The following is an 18,298-nucleotide window of genomic DNA, read 5'->3' as shown; positions in this document are numbered from 1 at the left end:
ACTTTTGAAGTAAACAGCCCATACGAGGTGATGCTGGGATTTGAACCCAGTCTGTTACTACACAGGCCATGCCCTTTATCACTGTTCCCAAATGCCTCTCACAGTGGGCTTTATTCTTGTGTGAGTGCATGCTCAGTCATGTCTGACTCTTTGCAACCCCAGGGACTGTAGCCCACCAGGCTCCTCTGTCCTTGGGATTCTCCAGGCAAGAATATTGGAGTGGGTTGTCATGCCCTCCTCCAGGGATCTTCCCAACCCAGGGGTCAAACCTGCATCTCCTCTGTCTCCTTGCATTGGAGACATTCCTCATTCTTTACTACTGAGCCTCCTGGGAAGCCCCACTTTATTCTTAGATGCATCCAATTTCCATGAATGATGGAAAGTATAAACATGGAGGTGAACCCCATGGCCACAAAGGAAGCTTCTTGAAGAATCCAGGGGAATCGGGCTGTATTCTGTTTGGCGGATTGCACAAGAGTGGAAGGAGCAGTGGCATTCAGTCAGGACACTGGAGAATGTTGGGAGGGGCACAGAGAGGGACTGAGTGTTTCATGGAACTTTGTTTAACTTTATTGCCAAACTTTATTTGGCAGTCTGGCAAGTGCATCTCTTTTGGATAACCATTCATCAACTCTGTTCCAGGCTGGGAGTATGGGATTACCATTCCTCCTGATAATAAACCCAGATCCTGGGTCGCAGCAGAAAAAATGTATCATACTCATAGACGCCGAAGGCTGGTCCGAAAACGCAAGAAAGATTTAACACAATCCACTTCAAGTACCGCAAGGGTAAGAGGAGCAGTGTGAGGGAGCGGGTGGCTCTATCTTCTGGATCACTCAGAACCACAGTAAATCCGGCTGTTTCTACAGAAACCATTTGCCCAAGACCCTGCTCAAGGGTTCTAAAAGTGTGCCCCCACCTCTAACCTACTGATTGAGGAACTCTGGGGGTAAGCCCAGCATTCTATGTTTCAACAACTAAGTCTTCCAGGTGATTTTGAAGCAGGCTAAATAATGAGAACCACTCAAGAGGCACTGATAGACGGAGAAATTATTTTGATAGCATATTATAGTAGTGGCAGTAGCTCAAGACTTTGAACAAGACATCTAAGGATTCAAATCCTGGCTTCGTCTCCTTTCTCATCTGCAAAATGGGTATAATATCATGCATCTAATTATGGTGTTATACGCTTAAATGGAATAATAACAAATTGAGTGGAACAATAATACTAATAACAATAGTAACTGGTATGTTTTGTGTGCCTTCTATGATGGTAAGCACTGAATATATATCATCTCCAATCCACAAAATCTGTGTTTCATCCTCATTTTACAGACAGTCCTCACTGAGGTTAAATGGATTTGCTTTAGGCTACCCACATAGCTCAGCTGGTAAAGAATCTGCCTGCAATGCAGGAGACCCAGGTTCAATTCCAGGGTCAGGAAAGAGCCCCTGGAGAAGGAAATAGCAACCCACTCCAGTATTCTTGCCTGGGAAATCCAATGGACAAAGGAGCCTGGCAGGCTATAGTCCACGTGTTCACAAGAGTCAGACACGACTCAGCAACTAAACCACCACCCCATGTCTAGTAAGTGATAGAGTGAACTCAGGCTAAGTTTATTCTAAATAGGAACTCTTTCTATTCCACAAAGTGCCTGACTTACAGTAGATGTGATGAAGTGGCTTTTTTTAGCCAGTGAGCTTCTCAGTTCTTCTGTGCTTCCAAAGATGGAACCCTTCTCATCTTATCATATCTTTTCGGCTAGCGCAGGACCTGTTCCTAATAAATAATGGAGTAGAATGAATGAGCTGATGAATGAATATTTGTTTTGCAATCAGCCCTATCTTGATGGAGTGAGAAGTTTCTAGAGGCACTTTGACTCCCTTCTTCCACATGAGAGTACCAAGGTGAGGTGGAAAGGTCACTGAGCGATAAGTCAGAAGACCGGACGCATGGCCCAGTTCTACCAAAGAGTATTGTCGAGACACTTTGATCACATTCCCCAGCATGCCTCACTCCTGGCTTCATGAAATATTTCAGTGCCACTAGTAATGCTGCTAGAGGGTTAATTACAAGATCATTCTTGACCTGGATTTTCTGTTTATTCAGAGTTGAAAAAAATAGCCCCTATATTAATAACCTACGTGAAGCTCTTATTTCTGACATCATAAATATTATTCGGTATTATTTTACATCTACTAAATCTAGTCATACTTTTAAGATATTTATGTAAAATTTCTAACCACTGAAATGTCAGCTACAGGAGAGCAAGGACCCTATCTCTTTCTTCACTGCTTCCTCAGCTCTTAACCCAGTGCTGCATGGTAGGCACTTGTATTTGCTGAATGAATTGAAGAAAACATTGAAAACTGAGATAATTAAATAGAAATAGTTTTTATGATAAAAGCTACTTTAGTCATTATAGTAGTTATTCTAGAAGTAGTATATACCCTGATTTATTTATTAGCTATAGAAGTTTTTATCTTAAACACTTAGGCCCTGGGGACGGTGGCATCATTTCTTCCCTCCATATGTAAAGTGGAGATAATAATGTTTTCCAAACTATATCACAATAGCAGTGTGCTTATGAGCTAGTGAAGTGAGAAAATAGAAAACAATTTGCAAAAGAATCCATTTGATTTACCCCTGACCTCATGCCCCACCCCATCCCTGCTACCAAGCCTAAATAAAGGGCTCCTCCTGATGGTACAACCATCACCTTGGCAAAATCTCATTTCACTTCAGTTGCTGCTGTCCTCTTTGCATCCCCACCATCACCTCTGCAAGGGCAGAAAACCTTTCTATTATTTTTTTAGTATTTTATTTATTTACTTGGCTGTGTCAGCTCTTAGTTGTATCATGCAGGATCTTCTGTTGTAGCACACAAGGGCACACAGGCTCAGTTGCTCTGCAGCATGTGGGATCCTAGTTCCCCAACCAGGGATCAAACCCACATCCTCTGCATTGCAAGGCAGATTCTTAACCACTGGACCACCAGGGAAGTCCTGAGCCTGTCTATTTTGTTCTCTGTTGTACCCTGGCTTCTAGCACAGTGCTTTGGCCCAGAGTAGATTTTTGATACGTATTTGTTGATTGATCACGTAAACTGCTTTATCAATATAAGGAACATTGTTATGGTGATGATTATCATTAAATGTTTTACCTCTGTTTTAGGCCATGGCAGAATTTGAAGACCGGGAGGGCTGGGAATACGCTTCTCTAATTGGCTGGAAATTTCACTGGAAACAGCGTAGTTCAGATACCTTTCGCCGCAGACGCTGGAGGAGAAAAATGGCTCCTTCAGAAACGCATGGTGCAGCTGCCATCTTTAAACTTGAAGGGGCCCTTGTAAGTAATTAATGGCCAAAATTCAAATTATATTCACAGAGGGAAGACACATGCATGTTGGATAAAAGGCCACCGACTCCACTACTGTAAGACTGCACCCAAGTTGGTAGAAAGCCACACATCATAGGTGCTCAGCAATGTAGAATAAATAGACCATTGACACGTGGAAGGTTCTAAGAAGCCCGTTTAATATTGGTTCACCTAGCCTTTTCTTCAAGTGTATCTGTTCCAAAGTCTTTGCTGTGGGTGACATCTATTAACATTCCAAGCTTAGGTTCTTTGGGTCATACTCTGGAAACTACAACTGTTCAACAAGCCAAGAAAGTTAAATATACAGGTGTGAGGGGAAGGAAAACAGAAGGATGGCTCACAAAATCAGAGAACAATTCACACGGAAGCACAATAGAAAGGCAGGGAGGACAAAAGCAGAATGGTAGAAGGAATGAATTAAGAAAATGACATTTTTGGAAACTTGTGTTTGGACACAACCTATTTTTATATTTCTACATACTAACCTTTCTTTGTTCTTCCTCCACCACTTTTTCTTCCTCCCTTCCTCCTAATACACTTATGTATCTTTTATGCTTTCCTCCCCCCACCCCCCAGAGCTTCCCTGGTGGCTCAGATGATAAAGAATTCATCTGTAATGCTGGAGACCTGGGTTCGATCCCTCCAGTATTCTGGTCTGGAAAAGTCCATGGACTGTACAGTCCATGGGGTCACAAAGAATCGGACTGAGAGACTTTCACTTTTCTTTCCCCACCCCTCCACCCCCAAGGGGTAGGGTTTGGTAAACCTGGTCTTGAGATAGAAAGGCTGGTTCTAGCTTCCCACTCTGTCACTATGCTGGGCTTCATTCATTTTTAAAAATGGAATGATTAGATTAATAAAACTCTTAAAATTCCATTTGTTTCTAATTCTTACCTCTTCATTTTTAGGCATTACTAATTGGTTTTCCTGCCTCTTATTTTAGGGCGCAGACACTACGGAGGATGGAGAGGAAAAGAGCGTAGAAAAACAGAAGCACAGTGCCACCACTGTATTTGGAGCAAACACTCCCATTGTTTCCTGTAATTTTGACAGTAAGTTTTAAATGTGTATTTGTGAATTTCACTTCTATGACTTTTATCTGAGGATAACTATGAATCACCAAATGTGATTTTTAAAAAACCCTTTTATGTAAATGTGACTTGCATTTTCATCATATCATGAATGTGATTTTTTAAAATACAGTTTTAATAACTATATTTGGGGTAGAGGATAGTCAAATAGTTAATCTTAACATAACCTGTCTGATATTTACTCATTCTATCAAGAGCCCTCCAAAGATTATTTTAATTACCGAAAAAGTTCAAAAAGTTAAGGTTGGTTTTAGTGATAACCTTCAGGAATTTTGGAATGAAGCAGACCTACTCTGTAATAATAATAGCAAATACTCATATTAGTCTTAGCATTGCCAGGTACTTTGCATATATTATCTCATTTAATTTTTATAACACCCCTAGAAGGGAGGTACCATTATCGTTCCCAATTTCACAGGAAGAAATAAAGTACAGAAAGATTAAATTATTTGACCAAGATTTTGTAGCTTGTAGGCACTAGAGATAAAATTTGAACTGAAGTAGTCTGGTTCCTAGCATTTGTGTTGTGAATCAATACTCTGAAAGTGTTAGTCACTCAGTCCTGTCTGACTCTTTGGAATCCCATGGACTGTAGCCGCCCAGGTTCCTCTGTCCATGGAATTCTCCAGGCAAGAATACTGGAGTGGGTAGCCCTTCCCTTCTCCAGGGAATCTTCCCAACCCAGGGATTGAACCTGGGTCTCCTGTATTGCAGGCAGATTCTTTACTGTCTGAGCCACCAGAGAAGCCCAGAATTTGTGCAGTGAATCACAGTCTCTACTGCTTCTCAAATTATGTGTGTTTGCAGGGGCAGGGTGGGGTAGCAGTGTAGTGGGGAGGGTCGTTTATGTATTAAAATAATAAAGTATAACGTCTTTGAAATATCAAAGAAAAACTTAACAGATAACTGTTTCCTGGATCTGGTGCTGAAATGGTATAGAAAGCCCTATTTCAGTAACTCCTATAGACCCAGTGTCATTTTAAAGGTCAGCAATGACAAACAGTACCCTAAATCCAGGTAGTTTATACCAGGAGTATGCTCTCCTGATTGATACACTTGCAATGAACTTCCTGTAGCATTTTTACAATGCTTCATTTTGCAGGAAACACTTGGAAGACACATCATCACTGCTGTATACCTTCTGTACATACAATATAAATTGTGGGGAAATGGATTTGGGTAACCCATTTATCTGAAATATATGTTATGTCCAATAGAAAAATAGCAGTTTACAGTGTTCTGTTTCTTACAAGTAACCTCCATCCTGTTCTTTTTAGGAGTCTATGTTTACCACCTGCGCTGCTATATCTATCAAGCCAGAAACCTCATGGCTCTAGACAAGGATAGCTTTTCAGGTAAAGGAAAAAAGACTCCATCTCACATGTTATTACACAGCAGGCTAGCTTGATTCTACTTTTCATCAAGTGGATGCTTTGAGTTATTTCGCACAACAACAAAAAGCTTTTCCTTATTGAGTGTAAGTAGTTTGATATGCATGAAGTCAATGGCTCAGTCATTAGACAATGGCCGAGTCTGTCGAGCACAGTTGCTGAGTGCCGGAGAAGATATGTGATCTTGTAATACTAATAATCATTAAGGGATTAAGTGATGAAAAACACCAAGAAGAAAAGTAGTTTCTGCTCTCTTGTTTATACTTACAGCTCTCTTTTTATCCCAGAACTCTTGGGTTGGTTGGTAAGTCAGCACATTTATGTATATATAAATATTTTTTGTAGCTCTCTAAGTTGACAAAATGATTACCACCAGTTCACCCATTTCCCTACTTTGGAGTCCATCTTGACCTCCTCTGCTGCCTGCTCCCCAAATTTCCAGGACCAACAAACCATGAGACTTCATTACCCCTCACCACTTATACCCCCTCTAGTTTTGCTACCTTTGGACTGGTTCTCAGCGGAAGGTTCTGGGTACCTGCTACTTGGGAATTTGTGTGCTGTTGCTGGTGGGACCATAACTAGTTCCTGGGCTTCCTGGGCTAGTGTCGTGTCCAACTTTTTGTGACCTCATAGACTGCAGCACGCCCGGCTTCCCTATCCTTCACTATCTCCTGGAGTTTGCTCAAACTCATGTTCATTGTGTTGATGATGCCACCCAGCCATCTCATGGTCTGTTGCCCCCTTCTCCTCCTGCCCTCAATCCTTCCCAGCATCAGGGTCTTTTCCAGTGAGTCGGCTCTTCACATCAGATGGCTTCACCTTCAACATCAGTCCTTCCAATGAATATTCAGGGTTAATTTCCTTTAGGATTGACTGGTTTGATTTCCTTGCTGCCCAAGGGACTCTTAAGAGTCTTCTCCAGCACCACAATTAGAAAGCATCAATTCTTCAGTGCTCAGCCTTCTTTTATCGTCCAATGCTGATATCTGTACATGACTACTTGAAAAACCATAGCTTTGACTATAATAGGGACCTTTGTAAGAAAAGGGATGTCTCTGCTTTTTAATACTCTGCCTAGGTTTGTCATAGCTTTTCTTCCAAGGAGCAAGCATCTTTTAATTTCCCAGAGCTATAGGAGGAGCATTCCACTTCAGGACCTGCAGGCCAGCAGAGTGTCCCTTATGGAACCAGCTCTAGGACCAGTTGCCTGACACTCTGGCATGCTCACATCAGTTATGAGGTGTGTTCCGAGCACTAACATTAACCAACATTTGTGAATGGTTTCCTTTTCTGAAAAATTAAAGCAGATGTAAGGTAATCTCTAATACCACTCCAGAATGGTTTTTGAAGACATTTTTGAATATTCACCACCAGGGGGCACTCAATCATTGCAAGTCAAAGTTAATTTCTTGACTAAAGTTGCATAAAACTCGAAGCACATGCCTTGCAGTTTGAAACAGAAGATATACCACCAGGGTAAAAGTAACGAATCCCATTCATAAGATGCCGCAATGCTAAAAGCCAGGCATCCTTTCAGCTTGTGCAAAAGCTTCAAGTTAGACAGCAGGCTATTGCTCAGATAGGTCAGCTCCCAAGCAGTTGTAAAAAGGTTTGGTGAAATTATTAAGCATAAAGGAGGAGTGGATTACTTTTTTTTTTTTTTTCTGAGCTGTTTTCAGCAGTACTGAGGTATAGTTGATAAAGTTTAAAGTGAACAACGTGATGATTTGACATATGTACAACTTGTGAAAGGATTCCCACAGTTGAGTGAACGTATTCATCGTCTCTCAAATTTACGTTTTGTGAGTTGGTGCAAACACTTAAGTTGTACTTTCTTAGCAGATTTCAATTATATGAAAAGTGTTAACTGTAGTCGTCATGTTATCCATTGGATCCTCAGACCTTACTCATCTTGCAGGTGAAGTTTATACTCCTTAATTCACATCATTTCCCCTGCCCCCGGCCACCACTGGGACCATCATTGTCCTCTCTGTTTCTCTAAGTTAAGACTTTTTGTTTGTTTGTTTCACATATAAATGATACCCTGTAGTATTTGTCTTTCTGTGTCTGGCTTATTTCACTTAAGCCCTCCAGGTTCATGCATGTTGTCAGAAACGGCAGAATTTCCTTCTTTTTTCAGGCTGAATTATATGTTATTGTATGTATGTATCTGCCTATATAGATAGATATTTTTTCTTCATTCATCTATAGTTTGCCTTTCATTTTGTTGGTGATTCACCTTGCTGCACGGAAACCTTTTTAGTTTGAGGTAATTCCATTTGTTTATTTTTGCTTTTGTTGCCTTTGTTGTGTCAAATTAAAAAACCATGGCCAAGTCAGTGTCAAGGAGCCTACCCCTATGTTTTCTTCAAAGAGTTTTATGGTTTCAGACTTCAGCCATGGCCCACTGTTACTCTCTTCTGTTTTAGATCCATATGCTCATGTCTCCTTCCTTCATCGAAGTAAAACCACTGAGATCATCCACTCAACTCTGAATCCCACATGGGACCAAACGATTATATTCGATGAAATTGAAATTTATGGGGAACCCCAAACCATCCTACAGAACCCACCCAAGGTTATCATAGAACTTTTTGACAATGACCAAGTGGTAGGTAATTTAGCATTTCTAAGATGACGTAGGGAATGATGGAGATTTATAAGGATGTTTGTCAGAGAATTTCAGGATTGCTTGTTTCTCTAGGGCAAAGATGAATTTTTAGGACGAAGTATGTGCTCTCCTCTGGTGAAACTAGACTCAGAAATGGACATCACTCCCAAACTTCTCTGGTACCCAGTGATGAATGGAGACAAAACCTGTGGGGATGTCCTTGTAACTGCAGAGTTGATCCTGAGGCACAAGGTACTTACTGAGTTCTCACTCATACATTTTTTTTCAGAGTGGCCAATTAAAGCACTTGTTAACAACTTCAGGCACTGTTTACTTGAACCAAAGGGAGGCATTGACTTTTCCGTGTTTGTTTCACAGGATGGCTCCAACCTTCCCATTCTTCCCTCACAGAGGGCACCAAATCTGTACATGGTCCCCCAGGGCATCAGGCCTGTGGTTCAGCTCACTGCTATTGAGGTATGCTGCTTGCTCTGTTTTATTGGTCAGATCAAATGGATGTGGCCACCCAACTGGAATCTTTTGTATAGGAATGGAACCTTGCTGTGTCTTCTCTTGCTGTCTCTAACTTCCTTTAGAATTTGTCCACAAAACAGAAATATTCATGGAAAATAGAATACTCATCAATAAAAACAAGTCAATCCCAATATTGCTGAGGGAATTTAGAATTCCCATTTACTGGGAGCCAGTGGAGTTCTAAGTTTCCCAGGTCAACTGGAGAACTGGGAGAGAGGAGATGGACTCTAGCAGCATGTCTGTGTGTGCTGAGAAAAGGGGACCTGAGGGGGAGGTGGAAGGAAGGATGGGAAGAATGGGAAATGGTGATGTGTCAGACAGTCTGAGCAGATACAGGCGGAGGGAACCTGATGGACAGCATCCTGCCTACTAGTGAGGGCTCCCCGTTTGTCCAGTCAACAAGCTGTTACCTGGAGGTTTCCATCCTCGGGCTGTCTTGCTAAGAAGACTGAGACAGATGACTTTAAACTACAGCTCTTATTTTTGAATAAATGCCTGCAGGTCAGACTCTGTGTTAAGAGTTTTACACCTGATCCTCAGAATAACCCTATGATGGGGAATACTCACCTCCTTTTGTAGCTGAGCCAGAGAGGTTATTAACTTGCCAGAGTTCTCAGAGCTGTGGCCAGCCAGGATTTGATCCCTGCTTTCTTATCTGCTCTGCTGTTTATCCGTTCAGATAAGGGAAGAAAATGGGCAAAAACACTTTCTCTGTCTGACCTCCAGGCTTTCTAGGATAACATTCTCAGAGATTTGAGGGAAATCTGTACAATTCCACCTTAAAGAATTTACTGGTTATTAAGAAAAAATGTTCCCTTTTGAATATTTTTAATATGCTGGGTTTTCTTCCCTTCTCTTTATATTGTTTTCTTAGATTCTAGCTTGGGGCTTAAGAAATATGAAGAATTACCAGATGGCTTCTGTCACCTCCCCCAGTCTCATTGTGGAGTGTGGAGGGGAACGGGTCGAGTCAGTGGTGATCAAAAACCTGAAGAAGACACCCAACTTCCCAAGTTCTGTTCTCTTCATGAGAGTGGTACTGTATCAAGACTCCATACTAGTTCATGTGTGTTGAATTGCTGACTTGTAACTTGAGAAATGAATATATACAAATCCATACATTATATATTCATATATTTCCAAAGTCCAAAAACAAATAGAAAAACCTTGCCTTAGTCTTCTTGTCAGTGACTATCCTCCCTTAGATTCTCACACTGTAGTAATAGTTCCCTAAAGCTGCAAAAAGCCCCAGTGACACAGAAGTATCTATGAGCAATCCTATGGCATTTCTCCAGGAAACTTCCATCTAGTCAGCCCTCCAAGAACAGAATATTAAGCCCCAGCCACACCCCTGTAGGTGTGTGACCCAGAATCCCCCATAGTGATTGGCTGGCTGGGGAAAGGGAGCTGCAGAGTAATGGGGTGATGGGGCTGTGTCCTAGCAGCCTGTGACTATGCCCTTACCTCCAGGCATGCCTAGGGATGGTGCCCACTTTTGTTCCATCGATGTTCCCCTCTGGTTATTAGAAGTTGGCAGCCTCAGATCTGGTTCACAGTCCTCCATTGCAGACCCCATATTTGGGGTCTTCTTGCCCTGGGAGCAAGAAGAGGCTACTCTATCTTTCCATCTTTAAAGCAGTTAAATCCTTAACTTTTTAAAACAGAAAAACCTTTCTTTTTATACTCTACTATAATAAGAGATACAAAGGCATTTCCTCAGTTTTGATGGGGTGGAAGTTCTAGAACCTTCCCAGTCCTTTTCCCACCCCAGTCAATTTTTCTGCCCTTAGGGCCTCCAACACACAGCTCTTGAACTCCGGGGTCATGTGGCTTAACTCTTCCTCTTACGGATAAGGAAACCAAGACCTGGAGGGGAAAATACCCTCTCCAGGTTCCATAACCAGTGCCAGGTTGCTGCCTGCTGTGCCCAGAGACTCTGTCAAGACCACAGCAGCAGCTACGTAGAGCCCAGTTCTGGCTGCATTCACACTCCCTGCATCAAGTCTTCAGCCTGCAGGGCAGGCATCTTCATCCCTCTCATGTGTACTTTGGAGAAAACGGAAAGGTTAAGTGATTTACTCGAGGGGACACAGCTAGCAAGTGGGTGGCCAGAATTCAGACTTAAGGTCCCTCCAGCTTCAAAGCCCATGCTTTCCCCTTGGGATGCTACCAGTGAGCACCCCCTGTAGGCTCCTAGCCAGAATCCCAGAGTGATCCTGGGGCCATTCCGCCCATCCTTAATCCTCTCGCCAACTCCCTCCCTGCCTCCCAAGCTCTAGTCTGGGATCTAGCCTTGGTCAGCAGAAGTGAGGAAAGCCTCTCAGTTGACCCCAACTTCCATTCCTGTGCAAGGACAGAGGTGGAAATAATCTGAACCACACACCAGGCAGACCTGAGACCAGCTCATGATTCCCCAATCAGACAGTGTCACCAAGGTCACCAGATTGTACGTAGAGGAACCAGGAGACAATGAGGAAAGAGCATCCTATTTGGGCATTGAACTTCCAGGGCTGAAAGACTCCCAAGCCACAGTTACTTCCTGTGAAGGTTCAATTTTATCTCAATCATTTCTAAATTTTAACTAATTCTAACTAAGTGCTGACTTCACACCCTGTTAACAGAGCAGAACCAGGCACTAAGGTACAGTTCTAGGCACTTCACGTTCACTAATTCAGCAACCCTACTGTTATTGAGATCCCTGGGACATAGAAAGGTTCCCTAAGATCATGTCATGCAGCCGTCGGTGGCAGAGCGGGGATTTGACCCCAGGCATCTGGTTCAGAGCTCAGGCCCTTCGGCTCTAGGCTGCTAGCTTGGCATGTATGTTACTGAACTGCTCACTGTGGAGCCCTGGGCCTATGCCAAATGGGCAGAGAGAGCCTGGGATGGTCCCTTTGGGGGAGTTAATTGGCAAAGCTGCCCTTGTCAGGACTTGTACAGAGAAGTGACACCGACCTCTGTGACCCACCCTCCCTCCCCAGTTCTTGCCCAAGGAGGAACTCTACATGCCTCCGCTGGTGATCAAGGTCATCGACCACCGGCAGTTCGGGCGCAAGCCCGTCGTGGGCCAGTGCACCATTGATCGCCTGGACCGCTTTCGCTGTGACCCTTATGCAGGAAAGGAGGACATCGTACCACAGCTAAAAGGTAAATGCAAGAGATGAACTGAGAAAGTAGCATTGACATAAATACACAACCATGTGTAAAACAGATAATGTGAAGCTGCTATGTAGCGCAGGAAGCTCAGCTGGGAGCTCAGTGATAACCTAGAAGGGTGGGATAAGGCTCGAGAGGGAGGGGATACATGTATACTTACAGCTGATTCACGTTGTACAGCGGAAACTAACACAATGTTATAAAGCAATTATCCTCCAATTTTTAAAAAAGGGAAATCGAAGTCTCTAAATAACATCTTGGGTCTCTTCATGTTGAGCTGATTTCATCTTTACCAACTTCTCAAGGTGCAAGTACTTATTCTCCAGGTTTTGCAGATAGGGAAAAGTTTGATTGGCAGCATGCCGTGTAACCTTCCCAGGGTGATACAGTTAGTAAGTGGCAGAGCTCCCCTTGAATCCTGGCCTTGTTTGGAGGGGCCTGATGCTCAAGCTGTTACTTTCTGAAATATCCTGCTCCTGGAAAAAAAAACATCCTTTTTTGTGTTGTCCAGCAGAAAAATCAAACGGGACAATGGGTGATTGCAGTTTGCCATGATAAATATTTTGATGGGAGATACAGGGGCCCCTCTGTGAGCACTGAAGGAGCAGGGAAGCAGGGAATTTTTAAATTGCTTTCTATCTATTGTTCCACCCCATTAATGCATCACAACATTCTTGTGATGTGATTTGAAACATATGATTTCATTGTTACCTGTGGAGGAAAAAATAACACCTGCTGAGTTTAAATGCCTGGCTTTAGGTCACATAATTAATAAGTAAGTGATAGAGCAGGCTATAGTATTATCTTAGGGTTCTATATGAAATAATAACTATATGGGTAGCATTTCGCACTTGTTTATTCAAGAATTACTTGTTTTTTAATTTACCATGTGCCAGAGACTGTGTTAGGGGCTAGAGACTGGATCCCACCCATGAGCAAGATCCTAGACCCCTAGGCTTGTGAGATTAGACCCAGTGGCGAACTGCCACCCATTCAGCTGATCGCTGGCGGCCTCAAAACTGAAACAGATGTCTTCTGTTTGAGCAGCTGTGCTGCTAACCGGTTCTGTGTAATCTTCCATAAGGTTTGGTATTGATTTTACAGAGCCTCTGAAACTTATCTGCATTGTGGGTCTGAGCATCCTGAATCCCTGATTCAGAGAAGAGAGGGAAAAAAATCCATAGTCACACTTGCACAAAACCCTACATGTGTTTATCCATACATTTCCCATGCAAAGCATTTTGTGCTGACTAGATGGTGCCTAAACAGCAACATTTTTAAAACAAGGATTCATGTAACTGCAGGCGTTCTTTTATCTGGGATTACATTATGGAGAGAGAGTGTTTTCCTGGTGTTTTTTGTACTGCTTTCATGAGGGAACACTCTTTGACACAAATATGTGAAATCATTAGGAAGGTATAAATGCAGATTTTCTTTGACCTCAGAATCTGAGTGGACCTATGAGTGTCAATAGGTCAGGGGCAGACAGAGGCCTCCTGGTTCATAATTCTATGTAGTTAATGTGGTCAAGGCTTTAGAGAGTCCCTGAAGAGGAAAATTCTTAAGGTGAATGGGGAACACAGTGTTCCCAAGACCAGAATCTGTTATTTTAGATCCACCTGATACTTTGTTTAAACCAAATTGAGGTAAGAGTCCAGGGATATGCTTGGTTGGTCTCCTGGGGGAAGCACACAGAATAACTTGCCTCCCCTCCCTAAGGGTTTGTTGACATGAGGATTGTGAAGTGAAGAGCTGATGATATAGAAAGGAACCCGCCTGCAGTTCTCCAGCACGCCTGCCCACTCACCCTGCTGTGTTGCTGCAGTGGTTGGGAGTTGGGGGAAGCTATCTTGGAAGCATAGAGACTGCTGATAGATCTGGGTGTGCCACATGGATATTCAAACACCTAGCAACAGCATAGCAACTGGTGCATCATAGATTCCCAGTGTCAGTCTCCTCTGCTTCCCCAGTGTTCCCCTGATCATATTCTTTGACATTTACAAAGGGCCTGCTTTGCTCTGTGCTCTGGTATGACAGTTAAAACACAAGCGTTAATGTCAGAGAGACCTAGATTACTTACTTCCACTTGTGATTGATTGTTCAACCTGAAGCAGACTTGCTTTCTCTGAGCCTCAGTTTGTTTGTTTTTAATCTCTATAATGGGTATAATGCCACACATGCATTTATTCTACAAGATTTTTGAAAGGTTAAATGAGATCATGTATGTAAACAGTTTAGCCCACTGCCCGGCACATAGTAGGTGCTTAAAGAATGTGTTTTCCCTCCTCTATGTCCTATGCATCAATTGCTGGGTCAAACAAAAAGTTCTTTTGGCTTGGCAGAGTTTGTTCTGTCTGGGTTCTGGCCTTCTGATGAATGTCTGTCTGCCTGATGTCTTCATTCATAAAGGGCATCTGTACCCTCACTCCATCCTGCCCCAAGCTGAAGCTTTGGCACCGCATTCAGCTGAACCAAATCTGGTGAGCCCTGGGGGGCCGCTCATGAGCCCTCGCTCTAACCCCAGACTCTAGAGCCACGAGTATTCTGGGAATTATTTAAAGTCAGGATGGGATGGCTGATTCATATCAATGTATGACAAAACCCACTAAAATGTTGTGAAGTAATTAGCCTCCAACTAATAAAAAATAAATAAATAAAAAGGAAAAAAAAAAAAAAGTCAGGATGGGTGCCTTTTCCCTCTACATATACTATAAGAACTGGGGCTGAAAGAGGCCGCTGCAGCTTCAGCCGTGAAATGTGCCTATTCACCCTGCTTTGCTTTTCTGTGTCTTAGAACAGATTCCATGAAAAGGAGGCTCCTTTTCTGTAGCCCCCCACGGCCCCAGTATCACTCCTGCATCCTCTAAAGACATGTGCTGATAAAATACTTTTTTTCAGCATTCCCTATCTATAGGCATTGGGCTAACTATCTAAGGTAAAAGAAAAAAAAACAGGCCAGCTAATCCCCTTAAAATGTCTCAAACCAATCACATTTTGGGAAAAGTGATGAATTGTTAGGTTATTTTTCTAGAGTCTGGTGTGGTCTTCTCCATTTAGTGAGTCTCATCCTTTGGATAGTAAGTCTATCCTTTGGATAGGAGCAAATTCTACCATCCATTGTGTGGCTGTTAAACTTGAAATAGAAAGCTTACCACTATATTTTTGTAAGTGTCTTAGATTACGAAGTTGTCTGTCTTGCAGCCTCCTTTTTGTCTACCCCACCCTGCCGGGATGTCGTTATTGAAATAGAGGACACCAAACCATTACTGGCTTCAAAGGTAGGCTTAGAACTGATCATTCATTGGATGATGTTGGTTTTATCTTCCAGGTATCTAAGCATTAGATGAATTCAAGCAACCATTCAATGCAGCTAAAGTTAAGATAACAAACCAACTAACGATAACCCTATATGCAAGACAGAAAAAGAGACACAGATGTATGGAACAGACTTTTGGACTCTGTGGGAGAAGGCGAGGGTGGGATGATCTGAGAGAATAGCATTGAAACATGTATATTATCAATCGTGAAACAGATCGCCAGTCCTGATTTGATGCATGAGACAAGTGCTTAGGGCTGGTGCACTAAGATGACCCAGAGGGAGGAGATGGGGAGGGAGGTAGGAGGGGGGTGGTTCAGGATGGGGAACACATGTAAATCCATGGCTGATTCATATCAATGTGTGGCAAAAACCACTACCATATTGTAAAGTAATTAGCCTCCAACTAATATAAATAAATGAAAAAAACAAAAACAAAAAGATAACAAACCAACTTATCACGGTAAAGAACCTGGCTCTTACATTCATCAGTAGCTTTGGTGACATTGTGTGAACTCACGTCCTCTCCCCTCAGTCACCAAGGATACTTAAATAATACTTGGACCCGTGTTGCACTCTCCACAAGGGAGGGGAATCTAGACAACAGTAAGTTTTAAAATCTACCCACGTGATTCTAATGTGCAGGCAGGTGTGAGAACCATTGATGTGGATGGTCTGAATGATATCATTTGCAAGAGCAATCTCAGGACCAAACATACAGCATCACAACATTGAGAAGAGAGATACATGGAACACGCCAGTTCTTTTCCCCCTAAATGAAACAGAAGTGTCATGGATTTTTAATGACTCTATTTGTCAGTGTGTGGGATATCCCTGACTTTTATATTCACTATGGTTTTGAAATTAAGACATTGGGGAAAACGCTCACTCAGGACCCTATTTTAAAACCATTCCATCCAGTTTGACAAGAAGGAAAGGGTTGAGGGGTAGTTCTCAGCCAGAAAAAAGAAAACATCAAATATCTCCCTGTTTCTGTTGGCATTCATGATGGACTTTCACAGCATGTTTTAATGTGCAAACTGGCCAGAAAGTACACATGATTGCACTTTAATGTGTTAGGTCCATAAACAGTGCCTTTAAAGAAATCCACTTTCTTCCCACTGCATTAAGCTCACTAACAATTGGACCATATTAAATGTGGGCTCCACAGCCAGCACCGCGTAGCAGTGTGTGTGATTCTATTCCCTGAGAACCCTCTGCAGTCAGAAGCGACAATATCAAATTTGTAAAACCACTGTGTTTACTTTATAAACAATCCCAGATATTCCCAGTAAAACAGTAGTAGCCCAGGGAGAAGTATAATATACTTAAGATCTTTTAAGTACATTTTCACAACTACTCTGGAAAAAGCCAGTTTAAGACACTACCCTGTGATCTGCCTCCAGATTCCATTGTCAATCAGGTCTTTATGCCTTTTGTATACTCTTGGTAGCCCTAAGTATGGAAGATCAAGAAAAAGAGTAAAGTCAACCTATGCCCCAATCTCATTCCTTTCTTCCCAGTAGTTAAGAGATGAGGCTATTATAGCAACACACAGTGAAAGCTGAATTTACAGCAAATTTTAGTTGCAACCCAGCGGGATTGAGGAAGGTCATATCGTTCTTATGTACTATATATCACTTTAATCAGCTGCTCTCCTAACACCTAGTTGGAGGTATACTGTGTTGATAAGAAAGGCTATTCGGAATGGCCTCTAAAAATCTGATTTCATCTGTCCATTGGGGAAGACAGGGCTCATCTATGCAAAGTCAAATGAGCAAAGTTGAGCTCTGGAAGAGCCAATGACCAGCTTGCTGATGTCCTGGATTATATGTACATGTAAAATATGTTCACACATGTAACATGTGTGGTGTGTGGTGTGTTACATGTACATGCTTTGTGTGTGTGATGAACTTCTATTAACACTAACCCAATTCGAGCCTTTTGTATGGGTAAATTGAGGGACTGGGTCAACACTGCTGATGATGGAAGCTGGAGGCTGTGGCTTCAGGTGACAGTCTCCTGCTCACAGCAACTCACACCGCCACCCTGTGGAGACTGGGAGAGCTCTTGTCCGATGGGCTCAGCACCACCACAAGTAAAGCGGGAAATAAACACGGGGGTGGGGGCGCAAATCACTAAGTGCTAGCCAGATGTCATGGACGTTCCTACATAGCCATTTCAACGATTACCTTCCAATTCCAGTGCTTAAGCAGTATGTCAACAGCACTCAGCAAAATGGCTTCTCCAACGACAGTGCATGTATGTATGATAAGAAAATGCATGAAGCTGCCTGGGGCTGCAGGGACTTCGCTCTAGAGACTTGAACTCTGCTTTCAGATTCTTTCTAGATTTTGGAGCGAAAGATGATCTTTAAACAAATGTGATTGTTTTAAGCTTCAGGGGAGAATCTGCTGTGCCCTGTGAATGTAATGAAGCAAGTTACTTCAGGTTGCTTCAGTTACTTTTTCACGTGAAGTTATGAGCAAGTGGACATGAATACATTTTCCTGTATTAATTCTAGATTTTAACATCAGCGATCTGTTTTAAAAATGCTTTTTAAATCATGAACTGTTCATTTCTTTGAAAAGGTTTCAAATAGATGAAAATAGATGTGAATAAAAAGATTCTAAAAATCTGAATGCAGAATGTGCAGACACTTTTGGTGTAAAATCCCTCTCTCCAAAATCTCAATTCAGTTGTGATGATTTAACTCTTAATCTCACTTTGATACTAATCTAATAGAATTGTTACCTCTGTCTGCCTCTCTTGGCAATTCTGTGTGCTGAACAAAAGTTGATCCAGAAAATGCTGAGG

General features: G+C 42.4%; 1 protein-coding gene across 1 annotated transcript in view; it reads left to right on the top strand.

Annotated features, from left to right (window-relative positions):
• Window positions 1-18,298, top strand: part of MYOF (myoferlin) — a 172,208-nt gene that overhangs the window by 122,105 nt on the left and 31,805 nt on the right. The window contains exons 29-38 of the mRNA XM_043926912.1: window positions 643-788; window positions 3,176-3,349; window positions 4,323-4,431; window positions 5,748-5,825; window positions 8,294-8,475; window positions 8,569-8,727; window positions 8,854-8,952; window positions 9,884-10,045; window positions 11,991-12,156; window positions 15,367-15,443. Of these exons, the coding sequence (XP_043782847.1) occupies window positions 643-788; window positions 3,176-3,349; window positions 4,323-4,431; window positions 5,748-5,825; window positions 8,294-8,475; window positions 8,569-8,727; window positions 8,854-8,952; window positions 9,884-10,045; window positions 11,991-12,156; window positions 15,367-15,443 (1,352 nt within the window). The remainder of the gene's footprint in view (window positions 1-642; window positions 789-3,175; window positions 3,350-4,322; window positions 4,432-5,747; window positions 5,826-8,293; window positions 8,476-8,568; window positions 8,728-8,853; window positions 8,953-9,883; window positions 10,046-11,990; window positions 12,157-15,366; window positions 15,444-18,298) is intronic.

Source organism: Cervus elaphus, chromosome 15 (genome assembly GCF_910594005.1).
Source record: "Cervus elaphus chromosome 15, mCerEla1.1, whole genome shotgun sequence".
Lineage (NCBI taxonomy): Eukaryota > Metazoa > Chordata > Mammalia > Artiodactyla > Cervidae > Cervus > Cervus elaphus.
This window is presented reverse-complemented; position numbering and strand designations above follow the sequence as displayed.